Below are 19404 nucleotides of genomic sequence, written 5' to 3'. Positions count from 1 at the left end.
TATCAATAATATGTATCTGCCTGTCTTTCTCAGGACTCTGCTTTGGGCGTTCTTAAGTCAGTAACAGATACGGCTACGCCTGGATTGGCCAAGTGGGCCTGGGTGAGAAGAGGATTGTACTACTTGAAGACTGGTCAACACTCCCAGGCAACTGAAGAGTAAGTTTTAGACCAGGCAGCAGAAGATTGAGTTGTTTGTTTTCAGTGGAGCTCTGATGATCGTTTGTGAAATTATTATTCAGGTGTCTCAGTACAAGGAGGCTGTAGGTCTCAATTAAACAGATTACAATATTATTGGCTTCCCTAAAGAATATATAAATTAAAAACAAACACAGTGACCTATTGTATGAAATTCTGTTCTTTTGTGTCGAGTCTTGGTCTGTAGGAACTGCATTACTGCTTTTCACCGCTTCTGATGTCGCTGGGGTGTATGCATGAACATTGCATGTATGTAAAATCCCTTTGCCATCCATCACCATGAGGAAAGATAGAGATTTCTTATCTTGCTGACCTGCACAGATTAGGTAATGAGTATATATAATTTTTATAAGGTTGAACATATCCCCAAACACCCTCAAGGCAATAATAATTATTAAAGCTGCAGAAGTCTGGAGGGAAAGAGTTAAAGAAAAATCCCCAGATTAGAGTTTCAGAACTGAACTGGTTGTTGGAATCTTGCCATTATCAAGATTCAAAGTGACCTGTTAGACACTACCTGCATGTCAACAAATTTCTTGAAAGGGCTGCACAAAGGAAGCTAATACTGAGCAAATTGCAACACCTGAACTTTGTCAGGCATCATTGGAACTACAGTTGGAATATGCACCATATGTATTTCTGGCTTCAATAGAGTACCACGTACAAGCAAGCACACCTGACTTCCACAGTAAAATATGCCGGTGGATCAGTGATGCTCTGGGGCTGTTTTGTTACCAGTAGCCCAAGGACTTGTTAAGGCCAGTGCATATTGAATTTCACTACGTACCAGGATATTTTAACTGAAAAGGTGTTTGCCTCTGTGTGGAGGTTCATACTTGGCCCCAGTAACTCCAGACACACATCAAAATCAACATGTTTGCCGGAACCCAACACCACAAATGCAGTGTCTATCTCAGCTTCTGGGCTCTTGAATCTCATTTAACACCTGTAGGTGCAAACCTAAGACATTCGGTGATCTTGAATTGTTTTGTGTGGAGCAAGATCCCTCTAGAAATGTCCCCCAGTCTTGTCACATTTTACAGGAAGAGACTCCGTGCTGTTATCATTCACAGGGGATGTTTCCCGGAAGCTGGGAGCCTGTCATTTGGGAGTAAATGTGGAAGGGGAGGAAAATGTCATACTCAAAGTATTTTGTGTTAACAAAAATAATTAAATATTAAAATCTACATCTTCTTCAAATGCTTGAACAGAACATTTGAATCATTATGTGTATTTTATACTATAATTTTCAAGGAGTGCCATTTCTTTGCATAGATAGTATAAGATTATGGTGTATATGTATAGAATATCTAAAATACATATGTCCTTTTCTTATGACCATCTTGATGGATTAATGGCTTTCCATTTTGCTTTCATGTAGCCTCCAAGCAGCTCTAAAAGCTGACCCCCAGGATTACATCTGCTGGGAATGTCTTGGAGAGGCATATCTGAACAGGAGGATGTTCACATCTGCTCTCAAGACTTTTGCCAGAGCCCATGAGCTCAATCCCGAGTCTATTTACAACCTCTACCAGATGGCTGCCATCAAGCAGACCCTGGGGAAGTTCAAGGAAGCCGTCAAAGAGTATATGCAGATCATCGAGCAGGAGGACTACGTTCCGGCACTGAAAGGTGTGGCTGGCATATGGCTGTTGGGCTGCAGCTGAGCACCATCTGCTAGTTAAACTTTTCAGCGGATGGGTTATGGTGTCTTATGGGTTGGAGAGACTTTAAGCATGTCACTCTCATTGTGAATGTAGGTAAATGCCAAGGTGCCCTGCAGTAGTTAAGATTTATTTTCTGCCTCACAGGTTTGGGGGAATGCCTTTTGGCAATGGCTCGAAGTGCTTTTATGGACTACCTGGATGGAAGAGCTGTTGACCTCCTTCAAGAGGCTATTGCGTTCCTGTTCAGGTAAAGAATAATTGCACCCGATATACCACCATCTGTAGTCATGCCATTGATGGATTATTTTTACTGTTTGCTCTGCCTGTTTTTTTCCATGAAATGGAGGAAGCTAGAAACATGGAAAATTGTATCCTTGTGAATGGCCTCAGAGAGCATTAGCCTGTCATTTGTGTCTACAGAGCAGTACAGCAGAGACCGGACCTGTCCTGCCTGTGGAAGTTGTTGGGTGATGCTTGTACAGCCACCCACATTGTTTCACCCAGTCGAGCCAAGCTGTTGGTACCTGGCCTGCTATCTGGCCTGGATCCCCTAGATCAGAAACACATGCTTGACCAGAACCAGGTCCTGAAGCTTGGAGAAAGGTAGGCTTAAGAGCGAAAGTATTCTCCTTTTCTCTTTGGTATTAAAAACATAGGAGATCTTTTTCATGATATTGATGGATACATTTTTTTTTATTTCAAAATGTTGTGAAGCACACATTTAAACGCAACTCATTTCTCATTTAAAGTCATTTCACAGTGTCATTTCTTGGTATGGCTAAATGCAGACACCATGTAATTCTGTTCATTTGGTCACAGGTGCTATGCCCAGGCTTTGAAACGCATGGGAGAGGCAGCTAACTTATGGCATGACCTTGGCTTAAACTATTACCATCAGTCCAGACAGTTGATATTCTCAGAGGAGAAGCAGGATTCCCTGCTGCCTCTGGAAAAATCTCTACAGGTATGGTACTCTGGAGAGTGGTTTATAGATCAGTTCATTCATCATCACTTGGTACAGGTCAGTAACGTATCCCTGCTCCCCCCTCTGTCTTTCCCTGCAGTGTTTAAAGAAAGCTATAATGCTGGACGCCAGCAACTACACTTACTGGAATGCTTTGGGCGTAGTGGCCATGAGTAAAGGTGAATCCCTGCCTGAGCCCTGACTCCGTAGCCTCTTTGCTCAGCTTTATCGTTAAGATTGATGTGATGCTTATAAGATAAATCCTTTTAAAAAACCTTATGCTGAGACCACGGTCTTCGTCTCTCAGCTTGAGGATCCGCCGCTGCTTGAGAGTGTCTCTGAGTCGTCTAGGCCTGGCTCCTTACAGTGTGTTGTTTATTAGACTAACAGATGGATTTCTAATTGTTTGAGTTTTTGCGTTTAAAAATGATTTCTTTCTCTGTTTAGGAATTGAAAACTTTGCCCTGGCTCAACACTCCTTCATTAAATCTATAAATATGGAAGCAAATGTAAGAAAAGCATGGCACGTACAATTTGAGTAGAAAGAGTGTCTCAGTGTTATTTAGAATATATGTGCCTACAATTGTCACAGCATTTTTTTTCTTGTCAGAATGTCATTGCCTGGACAAACCTTGGTGCCCTGTACCTAAAAAAAGAGAATATGGAGGTATGCTGGTGTATGTTTTTCTCTTTCTTTTTCTTCTTCTTTTCCTTTTAAAAATGTCCCATCTAAACCAGGGGTGCCCAACTCCAGTCCTGGGGGGCCGGAGCCCTGTGTAGCTTAGTTCTTTCCCTGTTCCACCATAAATGATTCAGCTCAAGAGCTGTGTGGTAATTAGCACAAGGAGTTGAATCAGGTGTGTTAAATGAGGGGAAACCCAAAAATGTGCAGGGCTCCGGCCCTTCAGGACTGGAGTTGGGCACCCCTGATCTAAATATTTCTTAAATCCCACTGAATATTTAGACAGAAATACATTCACAGAGGACACATTGCTTTGCATATTTTCATTTACTTGATGATACTAATTAACCACTATTAATTGCAGATGGATGGATGGATGGATGGATGGATGGATGGATGGATGGAAGGATGGATGGATGGATGGATGGATGGATGGAAGGAAGGAAGGAAAGAAAATGCTTTACCGGGTGTTCAATTAAAGAGAGAGAGAGTAAAAAATTAACAAATGTACTAAAGTTTATTTATATGTGGATAGTTTTTATTTGATTACAAATGTGTAACTTTCATCCATGCTTTGCTTTGTTCTTTGCGCAGCTTGCATATAAGGCCTTCAATACTGCCCAGTCTTTGGAACCATCATATGTCAACTGCTGGATTGGGCAGGTACTTTTCAGTCTCAGAGTTTTCCTAGTGTTAACAGTCTAACTTGCACTGTGGGGCCTTCATTAGATGCACCTAGCTAGTACTGGGTAGATGGGTTCAGAGAGACACAAATGGGATGAAATTACCAAAAAATGAACTATAGCCAAACAGAACTTATCTACCAACAGTGTGTTAGATAAGTTGGTCTTGTTGGCGCGAATTGTGTCAACAGACACAAAGCAGTGCCAACAAAAACAATGATTATTGCACATGCGCACAATGTATCTCGCAGCCCTTAGAAGATATATTGTGCAGCTCTATTTCATACTAAATTTTTAGATTACTTCTTCTTAAATTAGTCATTGAAGCTAGTTCTTCATTAATAGTAACTTTTAAATTTCAAGGTGAATAGATTTCAAACCTGGCAACCTCTATATTTTCACAGGCTCTCATAGCAGAGAATATAGGTAATTATGACACCATGGATCTTTTCAGACACACTACCGAGCTCAGCACCCATGTAAGTAGAGGGATCTCCCTGTACTATCTGTTCTTCAGACTGATATTAAGGGCTAAGCCTCACAAGATCTCTCTCCATGTTTTCCTGTGGATCAGACAGAAGGTGTGAAAGGCTATGCATTCTGGGTGTGCTCCACACTGCTGGACAAAACCAACAGGAATTCTGAGCTTTATCTTTACAACATCGTACAAATGAATGCTGTATCGGCTGCTCAGGTGGCTTTGTGCAAATACACAGGTGGGTCATTCCTTTTGCTGTGTATAGCTTTAGGAATGCAAAAACACAGTAATTTAAATTACCTCTTTTATGAGTTGAGAGTAGTGTGGAAACAAATCTAATCACACCTGAATACAATAACGAAGTGACAAAAGGAAAACACCTAAAGCTGCTTTTGACAATGTTTTGGTTTTAGAAATCGTTACTTTAAGGGTTTAATACTGGTGACTCCTTCTACCTTCTACCTGTAGAGAGAATCCAGACTGATTCAGATGCATTCACTATGTTGGGTTACCTCAATGAACACCTGCAGCTAAAAAAGCTAGCAGTTCAAGCTTACCAGAGGTAAAACTCTAACTTATCTCCTTCTGCTTGATTTACTGGGGTCTAGACAAACATGTTTCACATTTGATGGCCCTTTCCCCTTGTTTCTGCTTTTTGGTCTATATTACACCTTAAATTTGCAATAATAAGAGTGACTTTCTCTTCGCAGAGCTGTGGAGCTACTTCAGGCGGGGCCTCCTACAAAAAAACTCAGCTTTGCATTAAGAAACTATGGTCGTGCGCTCTGGTAGTACTCTTCAGTTAATTTACTATAGGAGAATGAACGGGTGCTTTTCATTTTAAAAAGGAAAAAACAGTCAAGTTCTCTTTCCCCATTGATAGCTCTGAGATAATAAGGTATATGTCAGGGGGATTTACCTCCTGATATTAAGAATACGCAACCATGTTTCCCATAGTCACACAGGCCAGTGGGAGAAGGCGGTGGATATCTACTTGTCCACACCACAAGAAGACATTCATGACGTCACAGGCTTGGCTCTGTCATATTTCAGGGCTGGACGCCTGCAGGACAGCATAAACAGTGAGTGTCTCAAGATTTTGTTTTTTTTTAAAACATGGGTGTGTATTAGCGAGAAACGGCATGAAAACACCTGTGACCGTCATTGTACATTTTGTTGTTGTTCTTTACACGTGTCTCTAATGAATAATGGTATGTTGATGTACCCTCCCAGCCTATGAGACAGCCACAGCGCTGGCCTGCACTGAGGAGGAGAAGGCCTGCCTTCTGACGGCACTCGCTCTGCTGGAGTGCCACAGGGGCTCTACAGACGCAGCTAAGACTCTGCTTTTCAAGTGGTGCGTGATCAGCCTATTCTACATACTCCCCTCCACGCCGATGCCTTATTTTTCTTCTCGAAGGATGTTGACAAATAATACACATTACTTTTGGTTTTAAAACTGAAAATTGTCATACTGTGAATGCACATACTTGCACACACACAAAATACTTGAAGTGTATGTGTCTCATTTCTGTGGTGTTTTCTTTTTACGTTTTTCTAAACCCTCAATTATAGCCCTAAACCAAGTTCGCCATGTAGTGTTTTCATATTATGTTGGGAATTTGTGTATGAATATGCATTTATGTGAGTCAGTGTTCCATCACTGATGGGTAAGCAGTTTGTGTGTGTGTGTGTGTGTGTGTGTGTGTGTGTGTGTGTGTGTGTGTGTGTGTGTGCGCGCATGCGGACCCTCAGTTCCATGCTGAAGGACCCCATACCCGAAAGCCTGCAGTGCCTATGCGCTCTGGGGCTGGTGCAGGGCGATGGCACCCTGGCCAACGCCGCCCTCTCCGAGCTGCTGAAGCTGCCCAGAAACCAGGTGGCTGTGGAGGAGCTTTGTATCCTGACCAGCGCCCTGCTGGCTCTGCAGGGGAACTGCGCTGCAGTGCAGAGGGAGGCTGCCCGGGCTGTGCACAGGTAGATCAGTATGTGCCAGCGTGGCGCTCGGGGGGCTTTCTGGAGAACGAAGTGAAGCTCAGTGCTGATGCTTTTTTTATTTGTTTTGTTTTGTTTCTCCCTGGTAGAAACCCAGGAAACCCCTCCCTCTGGGCCCTTCTGTCTCAACTGGTGCCTCAGTACTATCCCAGAAAAGCAGAAGTGAGTCGCATTAGAATATCGGTGACAGAACTCCTGGTGGATAAACACACCATTCTGCTGAATAGCTCCAGTGATTCCTCTGTAGGGTGTTCCTTTTTCAAAACAGATGGACAGATTGTTTATTCAGGTTATGTGGATGGAAACACTTAGAGAAATAATTTGAGATCAATTTCCTTATAGCTTTAAGGTAATGGGAAGTATCCATGTGAATTTTAATTAATTGTAAGCATATGTGTGTCATAGGGAGGTGCAGTTGCCGGAGCAGTGGCATGCCACTCCAGTGTGACTCAGGGAAAGGTAAGGTCTGTTTAAGTCAATTAGAGATTCCTCTAGTAGTGGGAGGACTCATTCCTTCTCTGGCCACTACCAGCACCAGTGAATTCCTGAGTGTGTATACATACAGTCTGCTTTGATTGATGTCCCTTTATTTCCTTCACTGTGCAGCCAGAGAAATAACATTTTTTTAACAAATAAAGTATGTTCTGACATCAGCTATTTAAAAATCATAATGACCCTCCAGAGACCCATTACTGGTATTTCATAATAATTTTTTTGAGACTTCCAAATATATGGTGAAAACCATATAATTCTGTATTAAATGTGCTTTTACTGTATATTTGAAAGGTTCTAAAACGGCTCCTTGTTCTACATCGATAGTACTTAACCCTGCGTGCCCCACAAACTCCTAAATAAAGTATTTGATCTGTTTTAATAATTTTCCTAGTTTGCTTTTGTTGTAACTTGTAATCTGTTCTAAGTCAGATTGATATTCTGGCTGAGAAAATTGTATTGGCTAATAAATAACCATACACATCGCTCCCTGGATTTTCATGCGTTTTAATGGCAGTACTCTTTTATTCCTATAGAAGGCGCTGTTGTTCAGCGGCATTAATCAGCTGGCTGCTGGCAGGCATTCAAAGGAAGACCAGAGGAAAAATGCCTTAAAAACCATACAAAGAGCTATTTTGCTTTCACCAGGTATGACACAGAAATGGAAGTAATGTGAAACTCTGCTTACAAGATACATAAATTTTTAAAATGTAATCTTTACATATTCAAATAATGTTATTGGGAATGGAAAAATATTTGTTTTATTCCGTCCTGATTACCTTTACTTTGTATATACATAGATTGTTGCCCACCTAAGGGGTTTCTTTGCTGTAGCTGACTGATTTCCCTTCCTGCTCTCGGTTAGCTGACCCGGCCTGCTGGGCCGCACTCATGGCGGCCTGTCACACGGAGAACGTGGCCCGCGTGCTCTCTGGCGCGGCCCCCCGCTGGCAGGGCCTTGAGAAGAGGCTGCTAAGCATGGTGTCCGAGGAAGGTCTGCAGTCATCGCCAGTCTGTAGACCATCTCCCTGTCATTTTGGCAGTTGTGGTCTCTGTGGAATATTTAAAATTGTTGATATTTTGATTATAAACATTCTAAAAATTTGCACTGATGCAGCTGTATCTTTTTAGGTCAAGGTCAAATTTATTTATATAGTTTTTTTTTTAATTAACCAAAGTACCAAAGTGCTGTACAGAGTGAGAAAGAAAAATCTAAATAAATAAATAACAAATAAACAGAAAATAAAGAAATACAAATTAAGCAGAGCTATTATTTACATACTTGTTTGCATTTTCTCTTAACTACTTTACATATGACAGCATCCAACATTTCTGAATACTCTGGGCTCTTTGTGTTATAGACAAACAAGAAAATGGTACTCATATTCAGAGTTAAAGCCAGGGCTGAGATTTATGACAAAGGGCCGCCTTTTGTGTTCCTTGTTCCCAGTGAAGGTAGTGGAGGCGGTGGAGAGGCCGCAGGCTTTAGCCCTGGAGGCCTGGGCCCTGCAGCAGGCCGTCTCTGGGCTCAGGCAGGCTGGGCGGCACGTGGAGGCCGAGAGCCTCTGTACTGAGGTATGGCACCAAACCTGCTTATGCTCTCTGCTGGAAAACCTGCTGGTCTGCTACAAGTCTCCTGATGTCACTGCTCATTTTCCTTCCCTGTGTTAAAGCAGTAGACAGAAAGTGGTCCATTTTCCTCACTTTCTGCGCTCCGTATTCCTGTGCCGTCTCTCAGGTTCTCAGAATGTCACCGGAGCAGCCGGCAGTCTTTCTGTTGCTACGGCAGATCGAGTGTGAGAACTTGCTGCATTCTGCCCCCACCCTGCCCAGCTCAGTTTTAGACCAACTTAGCAGCATGATGGTTGCTGGCCAGGCATCCCTGTCTGCCTGGCATGTGAGTAGAACCCGTCAGTTACACCTTCAGAATCTCATGCTGGTGACCTAATATTGCCATAAAAGCCTTCTGGTGTCACTGGAATTTATTAATGTCATTGACCATCACAATCAAAGTCAATTGCGAGACAACTGAGGCTATTTATTTTTGTATACATTTTTGTTTCTTTTATATGTAGTTTATTTGTACATTTTAAGGGTATGTTCCTTAAGTAACTCCATTTAATTTTCAGTAAGACTCTCAGGAGTTTGACTGTCAAATACTTTTAAACATTTTGGTTTTTCCATAATTTTCAGGAAGTATGACTCCTGACCGATCTATTCTTGTTTAAGGGAAAGACTGCATCCGAGCTAAATATTTAGTGTTTACAGAAGCCTCTCTCTGCTCCTATTACCCTGTCCTCCCTATCTAGTGGCTGGCAGAGGTGTATCGCACTCAGGGTCTGCTGGTCCAGGCTGTGATGGTCTACAGGCAGAGTCTCCAGCTGGCCTCTCAGATGGGGCACTTCAGCTGGAAAATGGCCACGCTTCTGCGGCTGGCCCTTCTGTCCCTGGGGCCCTGCATGGTGAGTCAGTGCATGAGCGCGGGGATGCAGCCGAAAAGCACAGAGAAAAACCAGGAAAGAACAGGACTAAGAGTCACAGAAGGGAGTATAGCCCGTCGTTAACTTATAGACAGTAATGGTGAAGGTGGCACAGGGACAGGACTTCCGGGGGGGGTACCACTATATTCAGCAGAGCAGGTGATATTTCTGCTGGAATGTATAACATCAGAGCTCATCCTACAGAACCTGTGAATTATTAATAGGAGCCATTTGGCTCTGATTAGCATCAGGTGTCCCTTTTTGCTTCTTTACCGGGTGATTTTCGGACTCCTAGACCTTCTCCGTTATGGGAATGAAAGTGTAGCATGTGCCCTGTGTTTCTAGGCCTGTGAGCCCAGTGCTGAATGGAAGGACCTGGTTCTTGAGGCGACTTCAGAAGCCCTGAAGCTGGGCCCCTGCCCCGTGGCACTTCTCATCCAGGCTCTGCTGCAGTTCTCCCTTAAAATGGGGGCTAGGTAAGTACCATTTAGTCTTCCTTCTCATGATATTATGAAGGCTTTGTTCACTGGAGGTGCTGGATCCTGTTAGGCAGGTGGATTATGTTGAGGAAACTTAGAAGTCTGTCGCAAGATGAGATTTCCCATATATCCTCAGTTACCCATGAATTGTTGACAAGCCTTGGATATACCATTTTTCTATAATAAAAATATTGGTCAGCTTGTTGTCTCCCCTTCATTCAAAGCATTCACGTCCTAATCCATGAACCTTACAAGGAAATAATATGAAAAACATTAATAAAATTGTGGGTGATTTATATAGTTGTTTTGTTTAAAATGTGCATACTTGTTACTTTTGTGGTGTTTCTTCTGGAATGCAAAATTATGAAATACTTGTGTAGCTCTTTTTATTTTTATTATTATTTTTTTAAACCCCCCTAAGCAGGACAGCGCTCCATGCCGCCTGACTCTAACAGTGTGCTCTGCCTAGGGAAACACGACGCCAGTTAGAGAGGATTGTTTACACCCCTGTTCCTGGGCAGCCCGAGACAGTGGTGTCAGTGGCACGCTGGTACCTCCTCCGTCACTACCATGCCAAAAACGACCTGGAGCCAATAGATGTAAGCATCTGCTTACAACATGAACATCCATAAACATTCCATAAACATTCCATACACATTCCATACAGTATCAGATGTCAAGAATCCAAGCTTTTAGTCATTTTCATGAAACAGTTGAAACATTAACAAGGTGAAAATAAGCACCCTCTGTCACTGAACATGACAAATTCATTACATCGGAGGTAGTTGTTCTGTTTGTGAAGTTATGAATTATAGATATTATTCAGTCTGTTGAATCCCCTATGTGTCGATGGTTTTATGGTATCTTTCTTTTCCTATTTCCGCACAGACACTGATGAATCATGCCAAAGCATCAGGGGACTGCCGGCTTTTGGAGCTTCAGAAACGGCTGTTGTGTTAATGCATAAGCAAGATACAAAGGACTGTCATATTCAATCATCAAAATGAACTGTAATATTTTATGTCTGTGACATTGACATTAACCTTCTATAATCATGCTGAAGCCATTTAAAATGTCTGTGAGCTGCGCTTGTTTGGAAAGTAAGATTTTAGGTTTTTGAATTGCATCCACTTTGATTTAATAATGTACTTTGTACATTTAACATTTTCTGGACAGCCTGAAACACTCAGGTGTCTCTGCTCTTGCACATTGGGTAGCTGGTGAAGAAACAATATAAGAAATATTTGCCTCTGTAAATAACTACGTTTATGAGCCTAGCAGAATATAAGCATGACATTATGTGGAGAAGGAGAAAGCTTGCCATTTAAGTCTCCTTTTATTCCAGCATTGTTGATGAACATACATTTGTGAATGGGTAATATTCCTTCTGTTTCATTGGTGCTTTAACCTTGGGACATTCACATTTCCAAAACTTCGTTGAATAAGCAAAATGCCATTGTATACTGTATGCCAAATGAGGAAAAAAGATAATGAAATTGTGCCCTCTGCAGTCCATTCTGAAAATTACATTCAATAAATGGAAATTAGTCGAATTTGAAGTGCACATACATGATACATTTGTTCCTAGCAAACAGATAGTTACCAGAAGAGGGAGCTCTGCTCATCTTTTCTAGCTGTACCTGTCTTGACTTGCAGCAATGCATGCAAAATCGTTTGTTTAGAATATACACTGAATTGTTTCTTGCATAGGAACTTCAGAAACACTTTCATTAGCACATAGGTTTAGACCAGTCAGAGGGGATAGACATACATGAATTATTTGTAAGTAGATAACGTTGTTAAAATAATTTTTTACCTACAATGAAATTTAAGAAAAAAATCTGTAATGTTACTTTGCATGCACCTGTGCATATTCATGTGGTTTTCAGCTCCACGATCTTACGGCGGATATGCTTGATGTCGTTCTCAAGCTTCTGTCGATCCAGCTGAGCCTTGGCATCAGAGATTTGGCTTAAGGATTCAATCGCATCGTAGATCAGTTGAAAGCCTGTCCACCAAAAGAATTGGTTTCTCACTAGCGCATAAATTCCTCGCTCCATGGAATATCAGTTGCATGTTTTTTATGTTTCGACAAAGTTTCACAGAGATACAATTAACAGAACTTCATCTTTGTCTCCAGTAATTGGACAAAGAAATGAGAATTTTAATTTGTATGTCAGGAATAAGTGATTCCTTGCATTGCATGGCTTTTGTAAGTCCCCTTAAAATTAAAAAGCTTTTAGTAGAGTTTAATGCTGAATATATAGTATATTAACGGCATAGAGCCATAACGGGCAGTTTTCAGTTGAAGCAGTAAAATTATGCTATTTCAAGCACATTCTCTGCCATTGCATGAAGAGCAGCAAACTCACCTAGTGAGTTTATCTGGTATAGCTTGCAGTGAAAATGCTTGAAAAGTTAACTGCATTGGTTGATGTTCCCATGAGAGTTTGACTTGGAGGACCCTGCATTAGCTCATGCCAAACAGACCTGAATGGTACTCCTTTTTGATCAGCGCCAGCTCTCCCCAGATACTCCTCTCCAAGGCATCAAGCTTGTCCTCGAGGTGCCTCAGCGCGGCAGCCTTGCCTTCCTGCTCCGTGTGCCCCTCTGCTCTCTCAGCTTTCACCAACAAGGGGCCAACACATTCTTGGAACTTCTTCTCAATCAGATCCTACACATACACCTTGTCAGGATCCAGGAAGGAAGGTTCCTTCACCATTCTAATACTCTAATAGGCCAAATTCAAGGGTAACAGAAGTATGGAGCAACAGCAAGTAATCCATTAGTAAGCCTGTGTTTTGAATATCCATCAAAAAGTATACCCCCCCCCCCCCCAATATTTATTTTGGCTTCAATCACCCCCCACCCCCCCCCCACTAAAAAAAAATAGATCTTTGTGTTTCAATTACTAAGTTGTTCCCCTCAATATCAAAGTTTCTCCCATTCCTTTGCCAATGAAATATTAATGTTTGATTCAAAGTTTTTAGTTCCAACCTGAAAAGATGGTGCATTTCCACAGTCAATAATGATACATAATAGGGCAAAACATTCTAGCTTGACTTGTGGTTTTCAGTATTGTACATGTACTGTGTTTCAAGGAGTGTTTCCTAACTGTTACTCTTATATTAACATTATATAGCTATTGGCACTGCCCTGCTGCGTTTGCACAATTTACCATCCTGTTGCACAGCAGAGAATGTTGCTGCCCACTGGACTGTGTCTGCATGTCTGCCAAGAGACGCAGCTGCTGCTCAGTCCACTGCTTCACCTGGCTGCTGTCATCACTCAACCCCTTCAGACTATCGGAGGTCCTGTCCCACACAACAACAACGGCAACAATGACTTGGAGAAGAAAAATATATTCATGACATTAATTATTGATGACTAATTCCTACAAAGCTTCTATTATACACTGTGAAGACTTGTTCTCATTTTGTCAGACCGTCCGGCAAGAGCATGACATTGCTATATAATTACATTGTAAAAGATAGGATAAGGAGAACTGCAGAAATCTATCTCATGTACCTTCAGATAATGTTACAGTATCTGTGTTTTTTGCCCTGAAATCTGTTTAGAATTGAGCCATCGCTCCGGAGACTCACAAGTATAGCAGAGTACAATACGATTACATTTTAGACATGACTACCTCAGCAACCATTATGCTGCACAGTAATGTCAAATCAGGGCTCCCGTTACATCCATAACATTGGAACGCTGATGAGACTGATGAGCTCAAGCACTTAGTTAGTGTCACCAACTAATGCACCTGGCTTTGGGTAATAAGCCTGACTGCATGCCCTATAATCCAATGCATCATTGCCTGTATTAACTTACCAGTGTTCAATATATTTTTGTTAGATTATGGCCATCTATAAAGCTCCTAGTCAAATTTAATATTATTGAATGTAGATCTTTTGACTGAAATCTCTGATGCCAATTATGAGTGGAAAGCACCCTATAATTTCTAAAATGCCCAATTTTATTCCCTTCAGCTGCACTTCTAAAATACTACCACATATTTCTTTTCTTGCAGTATCTTACACAGGCTTTTATATATTCAAAAGGTGGTTTTTTCCCCCTGTTAAGAAGCACTAGAACTTACTTGATCTCCAGGAGCTGCATGTCTCTGTACAGATTTCCCTGCGCAATCTTCAGGCTGCTTTTGTGTTCTACCATGGCAGTGTCCAACTTTCCCACACTCTGCAACCACTTGACAGACAGACTTAATTAGACTCACTGTGTCTCAGTCAAGTTTCTTATATGTACATATAAACACATGAACTGGCACCTCATTGGGGGTATTGCCCTGTTTTGTGGAAATAAACTTACAGTGCATATAAATAGCTTTAAAGCTATTTACCTTTTGCACAGTGCAGTGTACATATACTATATACTATGGTATTTTTCAGATGTTATATACTTTAACTTTTGAATCTGTTATCTTTATGCAAGACTGTTATTTCCTATATGTGTTTTGAAATTCCCCTGTTCATACAATTTCCTGTGACAATTTTGTAAACATAGCTATTAATACATAGCTGTGAATAATCGTTATGGTCACAACTCGGCTAAGTGCGAAAATGGTATGAAAATATTGAGGTACATCTCAGGCATGCATGTTGTCGCACAGTAAAATTACTGGTTTTAACCCCCCCCCCCCGCTCGAAATTAGTTTATTCCCAATCAGGCACGTAGCCAGATAGCAAAATAACAAGCTTGAACCTCCTATTAAATTTACCAGACCCTTCTCAAAATTAATTTCTGGTTATGGACCTGACCTCAAGTACCAGTAATCTGGTTCTCTCCAGATAAGGTAAATAGCACCCTGTCTGTTTGCATATAGATGTTTAAAATGCAAAGAATTTACAGTAGGAATCACTGACAAAATGAAAAGAAAACTATTTCTGTGGATATATAGAGTTTCACATTATTTTAAAACAAAATCAGGAAAACACAGCTTGACATAAAAAGTCAAATGGAACTATAGAAAGTGTAATCACATTAACCTTTAGCTCAGTCTCCCGAAGTTGTAGTTCCTGGCTGGTTTGGAGCTTTGTAATCTGCTGCTGGAGTTTATAAATTTCCCTTTCAGTTGCACTGATATCCCCAGAGAGTTTGGCAATGCTGGCATCACACCTTTAACGCAGAACAGAGCATAACAGTCCACTGTACACCTACCTTGTATAGTAATTGTATTTTTACTAATGACCACAATTCCCTGCACTGCAAACAAAAAATATACGCTAAAGCAAAAAATAGCAATGTACTGCTACTTTGTGGCACTGCTTCACTTTTCAGATTTTCAATGTGTCTACAAAAATTTGAAAAGCATCCATCAAATACTTTTTGAGTTATCAGGCTAACAGGATCAAGCTTCTTGAGGCTGCCCTTCTCTTTATCACTATGCATTGCTGCTTCAAATTTGTCTCAAAATTTGATCAGTTCACCCATACAGATTTTCACCCATACAATGTCTCCGCAATACGTGAAAAAGGTCCATCATATATATTTTTAGTCATTGCACTAACAGGATCATGTCTGAGACTGCCCTTCTCTTTGCTGTCACTATGTGGTACCAGTAGTTCTGGAAGCAGGGCTGCCAAGGGTGCTTCAGCACCCCCTCTGGTTGTTGGTGGTAACGCAGTGTCAAAATATTGTAGGGCAGATGGCTCATGCATGTAGTTTTCGGCAAAGAAAAACATTGTGTTATGTTAATTATCTCACAATGGCTCAGATGTGACATTATGATTATTTCTCTAGAAAATAAATTGTTTATAGCTACCGATCAAACAAAAGAACTATTGGTTATTCCAACTTTTATCACCCAGAGCTCAAAATGTTTTCCTGCACCTATGTATGGCACTCCTTCAGTTTTGGTGCAATTTATTTGGTGCATTTGATCAGTTCTAGATCTTCACCAGATCTTTTGAAAGGCATCTGCAAAACTTGAAAAAGATCCATGAAACATTTTTTATCATGCTAATGAAAAAGTACATGCAGCGATGGCAGACTAGTCCCAAAATCATATGTATTCCCTGTCCTGGGAATGCAATAATCACAATAGCGATGACCAGAAATTTGAATATATTATAGGGAAGAATAAACTACAATTCACCCTAAATCCATCCAAGAAACCACAATTAATCTTTCCAAAATATCCCTAATACTCAAATTTTGGCATGATAAAGAAGACGTTAAACACCAATTATCTGTGGCTAATGGGCTGTGGTTGTTAAGATTAGTTACTGAGAATGCGTACTGGTGTATATATTTCCCTGAAGGGCTGCAGCTGCGCCAGAATGACACTCACTGTACCGGGACGTCTTTATCCGGATACCGGATACGGGCATTAATATATGCAGTTTGTTTCGGCAAGAATTCATACTGAATAATCCAATATGCCTTGGCTACTCTCTAGGAAGAGTCTGTCAGTTACAAAAAGGTTTGTATTTCCCCAGAAAAAGGGGTTCTGTGGAGCTACCTGATATGATTTACAAATTCACATCGGACCATAATGTTATGCTAAAAGACCTGTGACCTTTATAAGCGCTCGAGCTAGGTAATAATTAATCACGTGAACATTCCAAGAATTAGAATAGCGTAATTTAGTGTAGTAGGGAAATCACTTAGTACTGTAGTCTGGGTGTAGTGGGGACAGACATCTTACACTTATCATGAAACTTCCAGCAACACAAGCTTGCATTATCATGTGAAAAGTGAGATACACAATCATGAAGTATTAATTACAATTTTGCTTTTGTCTTTGTGGGTGATATTGTTGCCTCACACCTCGAAAGCTGGAGGTTTGAATTCCACATTGACTCTATTCGTGTGGGATTTGGATATTCTCCCGTGTGATGCTGTTTTCCTCTCATAGTCTGGGGACATGCAGTTAGGTTAAATGGCACCTCTAACCCCCCCGAGTACCACAAGGAACCTGACCAGGATAAGCACTTAGAAAATGAATATATGGAACTGTTTTTTAGTAGCAGAAATGTATGCACATTTTTTTAGTTTTGAGTGAAATATACTATGCTAAGAAGGTTTGCTCCTGCTAAGGTACCACGTAAACATGTTAAACTTCTGCTAAGGTACCACGCAAACATGTTAAAGTCCTGCTAAGGTACCACGTAAACATGTTAAACTTCTGCTAAGGTACCACGTAAACATGTTAAAGTCCTGCTAAGGTACCACGTAATCATGTTAAAGTCCAGCTAAGGTACCACGTAAACATGTTAAAGTTCTGCTAAGGTACCACGTAAACATGTTAAAGTCCTGCTGAGGTACCACGTAAACATGTTAAAGTCCTGCTAAGGTACCACATAAACATGTTAAAGTTCTGCTAAGGCACCACTTAACATGTTAAAGATCTGCTAAGGTACCACGTAAACATGTTAAAGTCCAGCTAAGGTACCACGTAAACATGTTAAAGTCCAGCTAAGGTACCACGTAAACATGTTAAAGTCCTGCTGAGGTACCACGTAAACATGTTAAAGTCCTGCTAAGGTACCACATAAACATGTTAAAGTTCTGCTAAGGCACCACTTAACATGTTAAAGATCTGCTAAGGTACCACGTAAACATGTTAAAGTTCTGCTAAGGTACCACATAAACATGTTAAAGTTCTGCTAAGGCACCACTTAACATGTTAAACTTCTGCTAAGGTACCACGCAAACATGCTAAAGTCCTGCTAAGGTACCACGTAAACATGTTAAAGTCCTGCTAAGGTACCACGCAAACATGTTAAAGTTCTGCTAAGGTACCACGTAAACATGTTAAAGTCCAGCTAAGGTACCACGTAAACATGTTAAAGTCCTGCTGAGGTACCACGTAAACATTTTAAAGTCCTGCTAAGGTACCACATAAACATGTTAAAGTTCTGCTAAGGCACCACTTAACATGTTAAAGATCTGCTAAGGTACCACGTAAACATGTTAAAGTTCTGCTAAGGTACCACATAAACATGTTAAAGTTCTGCTAAGGCACCACTTAACATGTTAAACTTCTGCTAAGGTACCACGCAAACATGCTAAAGTCCTGCTAAGGTACCACGTAAACATGTTAAAGTCCTGCTAAGGTACCACGTAAACATGTTAAAGTTCTGCTAAGGTACCACGTAAATATGTTGAAGTTGATGGTACTGAGTCACACACCTGGCCATTCTCCCCCTGAGGTCTCCAATGCCCATCAGATTCTTCTGATCCAAGCTTTGTAGAGCAAAACTGCTCCCAGAGGATATGTGGTCCCTCAGGATGATCTGTCTCTCCAGCATCTGGAGGAGATGTCAGGGGAAACTCACTGGCCTCATTTTCCAAGGAAATTATGTGTTCATCAACTTCACAATTTCAAATGATACAAAACCAGGCTATACTAATATATTTTAGATGTTTTAATAGCTGACATTAAAAAAGATCTATTTATTATCTAAAGGGGACATTCCATAATAGTAATCTTAAAGACATCAATTTTGCTAATCCAGACATTTCAAAAGATACTGTTCATATACACTTTTATAAAAGAAAGAAAGCATCGTCAAATATTTATTTTTCAGTTTGTATTAATTAAATGTCTGTGGAAAGTAATAAGCTGCCATAATTTTTATTACAGATATAAAACGGTATAAAAGCAAAGAATTGTTATGAAGACAAATCAAATGCAGAATGAAGTTTCTTTTCATAATGTCAAACGGAATTTGACTGAAATATTTATAAATCTCATTTATGAAAATCACAGCAATTTATAATTACAAAAGAAAAATATGAGGCCACATAAGAAAATTAGATCATTGTCAGAGATTTTTTTTATTATCCCACTAGTTTTTAAACTAGATCTATTGGCTGGTATTTTAAAACAGCTTGATTTTTTTTGGGTATGGTTTAGTTTGAGTAAGACACACTGAGTCCCAGAAGAAAAGCTATTTAATCACTTCATAAAGTTAATTTGATAAGTGCAGAATTAGTAGAAGGTCACATATCAGTCATTCTCTAGGCCCAAATAATTCTTATGAGTTATTTTGTTGTCACCAGATCGTACTTCTCATACCTCAATGTTCTTGCTGAGCTGCCTAACGATGTGAGTGATGGTCTGGACATGATTCTCCAGCAGTCTGTGTGAAAAGGCCTGTGTCTGCACAGATGTCTGTGTGGTACGCAGGCTGGCAATAATGTCATCTTTGATGCGAACAGCTTCTTCCAATAAGAACGCCATACTCTGCTCTGGATTTGCCAGCCTACATTTCAGGGACAATAAATAAACCATAAATAAATTGCTTCACTAGCTTGCA

General features: G+C 40.6%; 2 protein-coding genes across 2 annotated transcripts in view; one reads left to right on the top strand and one right to left on the bottom strand.

Moving 5' to 3' along the window:
- Positions 1 to 11670, top strand: part of skic3 (SKI3 subunit of superkiller complex) — a 24720-nt gene extending 13050 nt beyond the window's left edge. Inside the window, exons 16-41 of the mRNA XM_023818311.2 lie at positions 34 to 158; positions 1579 to 1829; positions 2009 to 2111; positions 2285 to 2467; positions 2684 to 2828; positions 2929 to 3007; positions 3276 to 3337; positions 3439 to 3495; positions 4105 to 4173; positions 4598 to 4672; positions 4768 to 4909; positions 5140 to 5233; positions 5382 to 5459; positions 5629 to 5753; positions 5905 to 6028; positions 6427 to 6648; positions 6756 to 6828; positions 7072 to 7125; positions 7695 to 7806; positions 8024 to 8152; positions 8609 to 8733; positions 8897 to 9055; positions 9468 to 9620; positions 9984 to 10114; positions 10587 to 10716; positions 11006 to 11670. Coding sequence (XP_023674079.2) covers positions 34 to 158; positions 1579 to 1829; positions 2009 to 2111; positions 2285 to 2467; positions 2684 to 2828; positions 2929 to 3007; positions 3276 to 3337; positions 3439 to 3495; positions 4105 to 4173; positions 4598 to 4672; positions 4768 to 4909; positions 5140 to 5233; positions 5382 to 5459; positions 5629 to 5753; positions 5905 to 6028; positions 6427 to 6648; positions 6756 to 6828; positions 7072 to 7125; positions 7695 to 7806; positions 8024 to 8152; positions 8609 to 8733; positions 8897 to 9055; positions 9468 to 9620; positions 9984 to 10114; positions 10587 to 10716; positions 11006 to 11077 — 3072 coding nt within the window. The 3' untranslated portion in view covers positions 11078 to 11670. The remainder of the gene's footprint in view (positions 1 to 33; positions 159 to 1578; positions 1830 to 2008; positions 2112 to 2284; positions 2468 to 2683; positions 2829 to 2928; positions 3008 to 3275; positions 3338 to 3438; positions 3496 to 4104; positions 4174 to 4597; positions 4673 to 4767; positions 4910 to 5139; positions 5234 to 5381; positions 5460 to 5628; positions 5754 to 5904; positions 6029 to 6426; positions 6649 to 6755; positions 6829 to 7071; positions 7126 to 7694; positions 7807 to 8023; positions 8153 to 8608; positions 8734 to 8896; positions 9056 to 9467; positions 9621 to 9983; positions 10115 to 10586; positions 10717 to 11005) is intronic.
- On the bottom strand, positions 8155 to 19404 carry fam81b (family with sequence similarity 81 member B). The gene is made up of 8 exons (XM_023818315.2): positions 19164 to 19404; positions 18275 to 18393; positions 15127 to 15256; positions 14223 to 14329; positions 13296 to 13431; positions 12608 to 12791; positions 11982 to 12125; positions 8155 to 8210 (listed from the first exon to the last, which is right to left on the bottom strand). Exons 1-7 carry the CDS (start codon positions 19377 to 19379, stop codon positions 11992 to 11994), a joined length of 1026 nt encoding a protein of 341 aa, XP_023674083.2. The 5' UTR covers positions 19380 to 19404; the 3' UTR covers positions 8155 to 8210; positions 11982 to 11991.

The sequence above is a fragment of the Paramormyrops kingsleyae genome, chromosome 2 (genome assembly GCF_048594095.1).
Source record: "Paramormyrops kingsleyae isolate MSU_618 chromosome 2, PKINGS_0.4, whole genome shotgun sequence".
In the NCBI taxonomy this organism is placed as follows: Eukaryota; Metazoa; Chordata; class Actinopteri; order Osteoglossiformes; family Mormyridae; genus Paramormyrops; species Paramormyrops kingsleyae.
Note: the sequence above shows the minus strand (reverse complement) of the source record. Positions and strands in the feature narration are given on the sequence as shown.

Bases quoted from the DNA above. Each gene is read 5' to 3' on its own strand.
- fam81b (XM_023818315.2), bottom strand. From the start codon at position 19,379: ATGGTTTATTTATTGTCCCTGAAATGTAGGCTGGCAAATCCAGAGCAG. The intron at 18,394-19,163 runs GTATGAGAAGTA...CATCTCCTCCAG, and splicing joins AGCTCAGCAAGAACATTGAG to ATGCTGGAGAGACAGATCAT. The intron at 12,126-12,607 runs GTCTGTTTGGCA...TTTGGTGGACAG, and splicing joins CAAAAAGGAGTACCATTCAG to GCTTTCAACTGATCTACGAT.